A 12444-nucleotide genomic window follows, 5' to 3' on the forward strand; every position below is an offset into this window, starting at 1 on the left:
TCAACTAAGGATCGGGGGTCTCTTGGGACCTTAGAAAAATGATCAACTAAAATGATCTTTTAGAATGACTGATCAATAGTACACTGAAAGGAAGAGAAACCTAAAAAGATTCATACCAGCCTTGCCAATTCAGTCTCTGCTGACTCTGACCTCAGAACTGCTGTGAGTTTACAGCAGAAGACCAGGCAAAGAGGTCTCCTTGATCTTTCCTGTTCTTTTCTCGTTGTTGGTGTTAATTACAATGATAGTAACAGTAATAAGCAATATGCATGCTCACAATCTGAACACACAAATAAGCAAAATGACAAAAATATTAGAATTATCTGAAATTCTATCAGAGGTGACCATTGTGGGAATTTTGATGTATGTTTCCTTCTACTATTTAAACATGCTCAAGTTTAGCACAAATTTTTTAAAAATCTTCATCACTTCATACTTAAAAACATTCTCCTCTAACACTGTGGTAAGAGGCTTCCTTGGGATATAAGCCAGATTTGTGCTCTGAACAGTTGATTTAGGGTCCCCATTAAACATGTGTCCCTGGAAGGTATGTAGAATATCTTACTCTATATCTTCAGTCCCTGACAAGTGGTCAGAGTTCTGCTCACGAAATGAAAGAGTAAATGGATGAATGAATGACGCATATTGCTGATCACTAAGAAATCTTGAATAGTTACTAGCTCATAAATCTTTGTACTTCAAGTAAACTGTCAAGATATAGAAAGGATTCAAGGGAAAATAAAACTTTTTAAAAGGAGAAAGCTATTTTATTCTTGCCAGGTAGGAAAACGGTCTTCAAAAACGAAATAATAAAGGGAGCAGATGAGGCTTAAGCAGTTGAGCACATGCCTCCCCCATGGGAGGTCCCAGGTTTGGTTCCCAGTAGCTCCTAAAGAAGACAAACAACAAGCAGACAACAACCAGACATTGAGCAAAAACAAGCAGACAACAAGCAAAAACAATGAGCAGACAAGAAGACACTGAGTAAAAATGAATGAGCAGGGAGCAGATATAGCTCAAGCAGCTGGGCACCAGCCTTGCACATGGAAGGTCCCAGGTTCAGTTCCAGTGCCTCCGAAAGAAAAAAAAAAAAACCGACAAGCAAAACACAAGCAAAACCAATGAGAAAAAAAAAAAAAAAAACAACAATGAGCAAGGAGAAGAGGGAGCCATCTGGGAGGAATTAATTAAACAAAAGCTTTTTTAAAAATGAAATAACAAAGACTATCATCTCATCTCATTCCATATAATTTCATTATCACCTTAGACAATTAAAAGAACACAATAATCCAATTCTAAAGTAGCAAGATCCATAGCAAAAATCTCAAGTGTCATAGGCAGTAATACCTGAATGGGAGATAGGGGGGATTTGAGCCAGATAGGAGTGCTCTGTAGGCTTCTTCTGGTGTCTTCTTTAAGTAGATCACCTAAGATAGATAAATAGCAACATTTAGAATATTGCCAAAAAAGGACACAAAGCTAATTCTATTATTCACCAAATTTGCATTTCACTTCTTCCACTTGGAAATGACAACTGTCATGGTGATAACATTAACCTTTAGACAGCAAATGTGGGGCCAAAATTTCCTTTTCAGCTTGAAGTTGAGTGGCAGCTTTGGCTTAAGGATGGGTGAGAGCTTAGAGACAGAGGGCAGATCCATAGAGAGGCCATTCAGAGGCTATTACAAGAGCACCCTGAGCAGACAAGGACAGGGAGAAGGGAGCAGTCAAATTCTACTTCCATTATTCTACTGTGTGCTCACCAAAGACCAAAACAGGCCTCCTTGTCACTCACAGACCTGCGGTAAGGTAATTCAGAGTCTGAACTGTGAAAGACATCTTACAGTGAGCACAACACCCATGGGAGTTCTGAGTTCTGTCCACTCTGAACAAAGCCGGTGCTGCTCTGTAAACACTCAATAAAATCACAGTGACACAGGTAAAAATGTATGCAGGTAAGAGTTGTGGAAAATATACTGGCTTGGTTCTTGATATCAGGATCATTTAAATCTCTGGATCCAGCAAAATAAACTAGTGTTAAACAAAAAGAAATTCTTAAAACCAGTAAACAACTTTCACTTCATCAAACATTTACTGTCCACCTTTCTATACACACAGCACTGTACCAGGTACTGGAATGTCTCTGTGGAATTTCCATCCCAGTTTTGAATGTATTTGAATTAATGAAAATAAATACATTTTAGTTTGAATGTATGTGAATTAATGAAAATACAATCTGAATTAAGTGCTAAGAAATAAATACATTTTAGTTTGAATGTATGTGAATTAATGAAAACACAATCTGAATTAAGTGCCAAAAATGAAATAAGCAGGGGCCTGGTAAAAGAAAAAAGGGACTATTCTCAATGGCAATATATAACATACACATAATAAAATAAGATAAAACAAGAAATACTATAACACACCTAATAATTTTAGATCTAGAAAACACCTGAATTAACTAAAGAAAGAAAACCAAAATAAAAGATAATCAACAAAATTTTAATAAGAAAGCCCCATATTCATTTGGCAATTAAATGTACAAGTCTGACAAAGTTCACACCAGCCAAAGTGAATTGAGCATGAAACAAAAACAGTAGAGAAAACAAAACCAGTTTAACACTGCTGATCTGGACTTGAAGCACAGATTCTACAAAAGGAACCCAAATAAATTACCAAAATCCATTTAAACCAACTCTTGCTTTCAAGATACCATTTTTAGTAACCAATATTAAAACAGGATTTTGTTGTACCTTTATGGGTAGGTCATATAATAAAGTTAGTTATAACACAGTGATTTCCGAACCCCAAAGATGGTGCAGTATTTTAAAGTTGATTATGGCTGCTAAAAGGGAAAGCTGTTTATAGAAAGCTTCTCTGTTTGGATTAGATAATTAAAGCTTTTATGACAACCTTTGGGGAAAAAAGCATTTCCTTCCTCAGGAGCATTACAGTAATTTCCTTTTCATTTTGAGGCAGTCATTCCACAGGAGGGAGGCCCCAGCCCATGTGAAACCTTCTTTAGTCTGGCTGTCCCCCAGGGTTTTGCTACTCCTCTTACCAGCATGACTTAGCACACGTGACCTGCATTCTCACACTGTAAGATGAGAGCCTTTGTTTTTATTTTTATCCCAGTGCTAAAATATTAATAAGTGCAACAGAGGGCATCTAAATTCCAAAAAGATTCCAGGAGCAGGTAAATGCAATGGCCTGATGGTAATACTTGGGGAGAGTGGAGAAATGTTCCTCTGATAAAGGAGTGTATTACTGAATGCATGCATGCTGGGATCATTAAAGTACTAAATTCCATTTTTCCAGGAGAAAACATGTCATGTATTCATGCACTAGAAGACATGTCTCCTTATTAAATATAGAAAGGGAAAGAGAAAAGAGACAGACAGATAGACCAGGACTGATTAAAACACAGAAGGGAAGTGACATTTATTAAACTTTGCTTTTGAGGAATCTAAAGATCAGAAAGGTAAGGAAACCTCCTAAATTCATACTACTGCTCTGTGATGGAGTTACATTTGAACACAGATCTGACTCTAAAGCCCACAGCAACTGCATACATCACACCTGCTTGAAAATATAAACCCAGTCAACAGAAGCAAAAATCTGGAAGAAGGCTCCTATTCTCCCTAATTCCTAAACAGACAGATAAAGTAGATACAACCCCAGGTACTGGTTCTTTTGAGGGCTAAAAAGACCCACGGGTTCTATGGTCATGGCAGATGGAGTTCACTGCCATGTCAGTTGGCCCTTCTTTGGAGCTGGTGTTTCTGCGTGATGGAGCTGGACACAGATGGGATCTCTTTTCACAAGCCTTTCATGCTACTTTACTGGAATTGTAGTTGGTGCTGGGGTTTAAGATATATCTAGGGGATTTGAATCTCTGGACTGACAATATGATAGCCAGGCCCTGAGCCTCAACAGACTTCTGCTCCTACACTCTGGTTTACTGGACTTACCCCACTCAGCTAACATGGAGTTGAAGAAGGTCAACCACCACACCATGGAGCCTAGAGTGCCTACAACTGAAAGCAGGAGGATTGCATCCAGTATCCATGTGGAATCTAAGCCCCCTCTTGACAAACATGTGGAGTGGACACAACCAAGCCAAGGTCCACAGGAAGGAGGAATACAGTAAGGATTAGAGTGGACTTAATGATATTCTATTCATGAACTATTGTGGTTAATAATCGAGAAAATGTGGCATTGGTGTGGAAAAAGTGGCCATGGTGGCTGCTGGGTGCGGGGAATGGGAGGAAGAGATGAGATGTGGAGGCATTTTCGGGACTTGGAGTTGTCCTGAGTGGTGCTGCAGGGACAACTGCCGGACATTGTATGTCCTCCCATGGCCCACTGGATGGAACGTGGGAGAGTGTGGGCTATGGTGTGGACCACAGGCCATGGGGTGCAGCGATGCCCAGAGATGTACTCACCGGATGCAATGGATGTGTCATGATGATGGGGGAGAGTGTTACTGTGGGGGAAGTGGTGGGCTGGGGGCGGTGGGGGTGAATGGGGACCTCATATTTTTTTAATGTAATATTTTTTAAAAAATGAATAAATAAAATTAAATTAAAAAAAAAAAACTAGGTGACATCAAACTGTTAATAGTAGGTGTTTCTAAGGAATAGTGATAAAGGGACCTAGAGAGAGAAAGGGGTACTTTTTACTTTATGTTTCCCCACATTTCTTGTGTTTTGGTATAGATGTGTTTCAATTTGTTCTTTAAATGTGAAGGAACTAAATCAGTTATGAAATGCCAAAATTAGTCCTAAAAATACAATCTAAATTTAATATAAATTTGTTACCAGATATTGTAATATTTCTAAAAAATATATTTGAATAAAATTATTTTAAAGCATCTTCTAAATATCCTAAATTTCCTTTTCCGCTTCTCGAGGGGAAAAAAAATATGTTGTATGTTGTCTACCCTTCTTCACTAGATATTAGCATATATAAACCCGAACAGGAAGAATCCTCTCTATCTTTTGATTGACAAAACTTGACAAAAGCCCTTTGCAGAATTATATATGGAAGTATTACGTGTACAAAGAGCATGATTATGTATATAACCTACTCTCAAACGTTTAGAAAATAGAGATTAGGTAGGCAGATAATTGATAGATGATTAATAGATCAACAGATGAGAGATGATAGATAGATAGATAGATTAGATAGATAGATAGATAGATAGATAGATAGATAGATAGATAGATAGATAGATAGATGATAGATGGATAATTAGAAGAATGGATAGAATGATACAGCATATGTGGAAGATTGGGTATCTGGGTAGGGGGTATGGTGGAGTTCTCTGAGTTTGCATTATTTTGCAACTGTCCTGTAAGTTTTAAACTACTTCAAAATAAAAAATTTTATAAGAACAGCCTTTTGCATAGGCTTGGTATACCATGCCAATTTACCCGGAATGGTGAGTTCATGGAAAACTTTTATAAAATTGTCTTACTCTTGCCAGGAAGCCCTAGAAACCTCAGAAGAATAGCATTTGACATATACTTCCTTCTTTTTAACTGACCACAAGCCAACCAATTAAAGTGAATTCTTCTGATTAATTATCTTTGATGCTAAGTACCAAGAACCCAAATAACTCAGTTTGTTTAAAAGATTCCTAAACAGCCAATATTCTAATTTATATATAGTACTAGTATATATGAGGTTTTTATTTAACAACATAATTAAAAACCGTACTCCAAAGCCAGCAAAATTTATACTGTTTACCAATAAACCAATGTTTCCCAAACTTCACTTAATCACTCATCAAATTTCCCATCTTTTGCCACCCCATGTACCAGCACATACTACCATTTCTCTTTAAATAGTCACAACAACATTGTGAACATAAGTAACATCACTGATTTATTTATGTGTATGTAATTAAAAGGAGAAATTTTAGGCTGTATATGTTACTAGAATAAAAAAATTTTTCTAAAATATAGAACTATGTAACACACACAGTGAATCCTATTGGAAATGACGAACTATAGTTAATAGTGCAATTATAAAAATGTTCTATCATGAATTGTAACAAATGTACCACACTAACACAAGGCGTTAATAGGGTGGTATATAGGAACTCCGTATTTTATGCATGATTTTTCTGTAAACCTACAACTTCTCTAACAAAAATAAATTTTCAAAAATTAAAAAAGATACACCTACAAATAATAAAAATAACATTCCTGAATTTCAGGAGCATTTTGAAATGTACAATTATATTTGCCTATTTTGATAATATAATTCCTCAGATATACAAGGATGATATTAAAACAAATGGCTTAATATAGACGTCTGAACCAAACTCTGGGTCATAAATTTGCTAATGGTCCTTCCCTAAGGACATTTGACTCAGGCCTTACTATGTTTTTAGCTTTGTTTTGAGGTGACATTGGTTTCCCCAAAAAAGTCTTCCAGCAGAACAAGACACATACACCCCGAATGTATTTAAAAATGAAATTTGCACCTCTATGTTAATTATACTTATATTTTGTGATCTGGAAAATGAAAATATTCTTGAGGATTAGACTTGGCCACTTTAGAGCATTCTTCAATTTTGTCATTTGATTTCCTGTTACCTAATTTTTTTGTTTAAAAAAAGGGAAACAAATGTTGAGAATAACCTTTCCCAATCCGGTACTACCACTGGAACACTGTTATGAGAGCTGTGAAATTAACATTCCAAACATTTCTGAGTCAATTAAATTTCTTCAAAATAGAAGCTTCCAGAGAATAGCGACATTATGACTTGGAAATACTCTAGAAGCACTAAGATTTACCAAATCTGGAAGACTTTGGAGAGACTGCCTTTAGAAGTTGCAAACAACAATACAAGGAAAATAAATTACTGAATTTAGCATACAGAGTACCAAATACAGACATCTACAAAGATATCACCATGCTATGTACCTTCAACTCTAGTCCATTAATTAGCAGTCATGGCTATACACCATCTCCAGCCCCTTGTAATTAAAATGATCACTTTTGCGTGACAGCAGTTGAGGAGAGGGATAGGTAGAAATCAGAAGAAAATGTTTCTTTCCCTGGTGAAGCTAATCATTGCAAAGCACATGGTTTAAAACCTCGCTCTCTAATGGGCTCCTCCCAACATCCCCCAGCTTCAATATCTCAAAAGACATGTTTGACTTTTTATTCTTTCTTCTTCACTGTCCCAGCCCTCACTAAATCAATACCTGAACTGATACTTATTGCAGTCTCTGTCAACTATGGGGCAGGTTTGCAGCCATGAAAGACACATTGTGGGGAGGCTCTCTTGAATAAAAAGGATACAAAATATCATTTCATACTTGACAAAAGTATTTGAACATATGAACACCCCTCACTAAGGCTCTTGAGAGGGGCCTGCGTAAGTAAGGGGCTCTGAAACTTAAGTTTCATCAGCTTCCTGGAGAATCTTCCCTGACCTTTCTTTCAGGACTATCATCACCACATTATTTCAAACCCTTCCCACAGCACGCTAGGACCACTTGCCTCTGCTCCACCTCCCCCCTACAATCGTAATTTCAGAGCACAGCTCTGAGTGTCGATTCTGCTTTAAAGCCCAACCCAGATTGCTCCTGCCTCATGAGACGTGGTGCCAACCTACCTTGCCATGTGAACTTGCCACTGTTCCTTAAATGAACCTTACCTGCTAGACAGCACCCCTCCATTCACTAAACATACTTGACACTTTCCTGCGTCTGAGAATATTCTCCTGACCATCCACCTCTGCCTATTAAAATTCTTCCCATTTCATTAGCCCTAACTCAGATATGGCTTCCATGATGCCTTTCTTCTTCAGCTCAGAAACGCTTCCTCTTACTCCTGAGACTACAGAATAAATGATACCCAACTCTCAGAGTAAAATTATCATAATGAAGAAAAACATAGTATACACTAAGTGCCAGCCACTATTCTAAGCATTTTACATAATTGTTTTGCTACCTTCGCAATCACCCTATGAGGTATATTCCATTGTTATCCATATTTCATTATTATTCCATTTCACACATGAAGAGCTGAGAACTAGTTGTCTGAGGTCACACAGCTAGGGCTCGATGGAGTCAGGCAGTCCGGCTCCTCACAAGCCTTCAGATCTACTTCCTGATGGGCCCTGCAGAGCTCTGTTGTGATTATTTTCCTTTATACTAAACTGGAAAGCTCCCTGAATGCAGTAGCCTAGTTTTCCATATCTTTATAAGCCTTACAATGCCTCCTGTCAGACAGAAGCTCGGTAAACATGTTTAGTGCATCATGCCATGTTTTATACTTATAAAGGTACCAAGAATGTATCCACCCTAGAGAATTTATTCAGCTGAATTAATAATTAGTGAATGAGATACAAAATGTTTAACTCTAACTTTAGTGCTAATGCCATGGGAAGCTAATGAAATTAAATTTCTGAGCCAAGTTATACAAGGGCATCAACTTAGACACAGTTAATTCTCCAAAGATGAGCTAAAAGAGAAGAAATAAAGAAAAATTAAGTTTAAAAAAAAGAATTCTAGTTCAAATTATTTGTATTTGCTTATTGAAAATATTTAGGGAGTCAAGACATACTACCCGACTAGGACATTCTCTCTCCCTTAACTATGTCTATTGTGATGCAATGTTCAGCCACTCCCAACACCTCATAAAAGGCAGGAAGCACAAAGTAGAACTGAACTCCAATCACCAAAGATGACTAGAATTCAATCAACATGTACTTAACCTTAATGCTTACAATTTGCACAGGACCCTGAACACATGAGGAATCAGAGGAGTTTGCAACCTCATCAAAAGCATTGATGCAAGGGCTCTGATGGGGTCAGGGAGATAGATTCCAGAGAAGATATCAAACTTGACCTGGGCCTGCCTTGCATCACCACAGGTTTTAGGTAGTGACCTCCTCCCATTCCTTGGGATCTAATCTCTCAATCACTTTGAGGGCCTTCTCTGGCAACCAGATGGAATCATGCCACTGGTTTATGCTCTAAAGTTCCTTGTCCTTCTCCTTTAACCTCTTACCCTGGTTTGTCATTATGTTTCTGTGGTTATTTGATTTTGTCTGTCATCCCAACCAGGCTGTAAATCAATTAAGAGCAGGATTTCTGTCTCTTCTGTATTTGCAGGACACCAACTGTGCTTGGCACATGGTGCCCACTCAAAAAAAAAGATCGATGATTGCATGACTGAATAGTAATGGTAAGGGCATTTCATGACAGAACAAGCACGGCATAACCACAAAACACCAATCATCTGTCTAGAGGGTGAGGTAACAGAGTGTTGTGGTCAGGCACCCCAAGACCAGTGCCAACTGCCTGTGTTCAGATCAAGCTCTTTCACTTATAAGGTGTATTGTATCACCACTCTGCCCTTCAGTTTCCTTACTGTGAAGTGGGGATAATAACTGTAAAAATACCTCATAAGGTTGTTAACATTAAATGAATTAATAATATATGTAAAGTGCTCAAAATTACATCCAGCACATAGTTCTTCTATAGTAAGGAAGCTCAGAAAGGATAAACTTTGGTCCAATAATGTATTTTTCCCTTGTCATCACCTAATCCATATGAAATGGGATCCACAACTGTTATTTCTCCCATACTCGGCCCTAACACCTACCTATGTGTACGAACAACAAAACATGAGATTGTGAATTTCCCTCATGATTGCTACATACCAATATCATATTAAACCATCATTTACTTCAACTCTTCCATTTTAAAGCACAGCCATTGATTCTACTCTCAGTTCTGCCTTTTCATATAGTCACCTGAATCTCCTAGTACCTTAATATCAGCAACCATAAAATAAATGTCACTGGCCCTTGCTTTATTAAATCCATTTTCAAAATATCAGAAGATCCCAAGATGACCAGTGCCCCACTCTCCAAAGAAGTACATGTAAATAAGCCAGATTTGATATTACTAGTTCTGTACTCTTTTTTTCTTATTTGAACTTCTTATGAACAAAATATAAGATTACTAGGCTAGGTTGTTTGGGTTTTTTGTTGTTGCTTCTTTTTTTTTTTTTAATGGAAAGGAAAGCAATTACTAGTTACCTGTAAAAAATGAGCCTCAGAACTCCAAAGAATAAGCGTCTATAAAAAAAAAAACAAGATGAGAATCTCTGCAAAGCCAAACCATAGGTTTTAAAATAAAGTCTCTTCCTTGGTTTCCAAGTCCTTAGTTCTCAGACTTTTTAAATGTCAGGGCACTTAATTTATAAACTGCTTTTTCCTGAAGACAGCAGTAAGTCTTAATTGTCCTATACAAGCACAAACAAAATGTTAAATTTTATTATTTTTAGCAACATTTTCTCCTTAATCATTTCCTCCCATTATAGCCAGTGACAAAGAAAACAGTATCTGCATTCAACTTTAATTTTAAAAAGAAATAGGGAAAAAAAGTTGTATATTTCTCAAATGCATAACCAATTCTATTTTTCTTCTAATTGCTTATGGAAATAGAAATATTCAGTCTTAAACAATCACTTATAAGATAGGTAAAGCTCATTACAAACCAGAAATACAATTGTATATTTTAAACAACCTGTATTTTATTCAGTCTATTTTAAAATCTTTTGTGCTAAACAGGATAAGAATGAATGCATCTTGAGTCTACAGAAAGCAAGTTGTTCTTCCTTGTTCTTCAAATTTCAACTCTATTAGAAATCACAGAACATGAGGCCTACAAAGTCTAAGATATTGCACGTGCTTAAGAAATCTGGAGCCAAGGGTAATTAGAGAAGTAAGGCAGAAACTGATGTCTAGTCTCTACTATCTCCATCACTTGTTTCTGCCCTAAAAATTCTAAACAATCTGGCATCCTACCCTTATGTGTACAAGGTCTAGAAATGACGACTACGCTTTCTCGGTGAGGTGATGTTCTACACTTTCATGTGACACCTCTTTACACTGTAATTTGAAGTTGGAATAGATGTACAACCAGTAGGCAGTGAACTTTATTTATTTGAGAATTAGTTTAGAATAGAAATACTCTCTCCATTCCTCCCATGGATATAATATAGTGAAACCAGTGGGAACTCTGTGACGGGCAAATTAAAAGAACTGGGGACAATATTAGTCATGTATATCTCCTCACCTAATTTGATGGGAGCCATAATTTTTCATAATAAGCCTAAAATGATGTCCTTCCAGAATTGACAGCTAATCCCAGGACAAATAAACATGTCTTGTTAACATGGGCTCAGTAATCCTTAGGGATTGCTCCTGCCTAAGAAGAGCTCTCTTTCCAACACAGACATCACCAAGCTGGCTGTATAGCATTGAATTAGCCCAGCCTCTTCTTAAACCAACCAGAGAAACACTAAGCGAATGCTCTCAGCACACAGACTTCTAAAGGGAATTGTCTAAATAGGAAAGGAGAAGAACATTTGGTGCCAAGAAAACTTGAGTCCCTAGTCCCACACAGGCTGAGCACAAGGCTGATATATCACAAGATGCAGTTACGCAAACCTGTATATATCATCTATCATTCATCATCAGAACATAGTCTCACTACAAAACACAAAAACAAACTCCAGAATATCACTTGAATAATACATACTCTCAGATGGAATGGTTTCATGTTAAAAACTGGTGTTGCGTTTCACTGCCTACTTCTGAAAATAGTAAGAGTTTTATTTCATAAAACTTTTTCAAGTTAAGAAAGAAAAGTGAAAAAGTACATTTTTTATTAAATCAAGGACTGAACTAGATCAAGTTTAGAGGGCAAAGAGCCACAACTTCTTTATGATGAAGATGCTGATTATAGATCCACTATAATAGACCAAAATTCAATGATTAAAGTCCACTTAACACCTATTTTTTCAATTATTAGAAAGTTCTTAACTTGCCAATGAATTCTATTCCAAAAGCTTATTTGTAAAGAATACTATTTAGAACTCTGGAAATATTTTCCTAAAGATAAAAATTCATAGATTTTAGAGGAATAGGCTAACTCAAAAATGATTATTCCAATATGAATATTATGATATTCCACTTTGTCATGAAAATCCTATCTCTAAAATAAAATGTAGCAGAAAACATTACTCCAAAAACTCAATATTAGAACATAAAAATAAACAAATTTGTTTTTTAAATTTGCTAATACTTGACTAGATTAGAAAGAGATGAGAAAATCAGTGAACATGTTGATAATGTTCATGTTTATAAACATGTTAGCATGTTCATAATATATGACTCTAAAGTGAACCTGGAATTATTTCTAATGTTTTAACGGGTACTTTATTGTATCTAATTGCACTTCAAAATGAATAGATTTTTTTCAATATCCTGGGGCACTGGGATTAAGAATGATTTCAAATCTGAAGGTGTGGGAGACAGAGAAAATAGAAGAGAAAGATTTTCTTTATGTAACTAGAGGAAAATAATTGGGAAGAAAAGTGAAAAAGGGATGAAATTTTCTGGATATA

At 36.5% G+C, this 12444-nt stretch overlaps 1 protein-coding gene across 9 annotated transcripts in view; it reads right to left on the reverse strand.

Moving 5' to 3' along the window:
- Positions 1–12444, reverse strand: part of CDC14A (cell division cycle 14A) — a 193875-nt gene that overhangs the window by 112234 nt on the left and 69197 nt on the right. For 5 of the 9 annotated variants that reach the window (XM_012530321.4, XM_058303115.2, XM_058303117.2 and 2 more), the window contains 2 exons: positions 10070–10108; positions 1348–1427 (listed from right to left, as the gene is read on the reverse strand). In XM_012530321.4, coding sequence (XP_012385775.2) covers positions 1348–1427; positions 10070–10108 — 119 coding nt within the window. The remainder of the gene's footprint in view (positions 1–1347; positions 1428–10069; positions 10109–12444) is intronic. The other 4 variants (XM_058303114.1, XM_058303118.2, XM_004471680.4 and 1 more) reach the window with 1 other exon arrangement.

The sequence above is a fragment of the Dasypus novemcinctus genome, chromosome 9 (assembly GCF_030445035.2).
Source record: "Dasypus novemcinctus isolate mDasNov1 chromosome 9, mDasNov1.1.hap2, whole genome shotgun sequence".
NCBI lineage: Eukaryota > Metazoa > Chordata > Mammalia > Cingulata > Dasypodidae > Dasypus > Dasypus novemcinctus.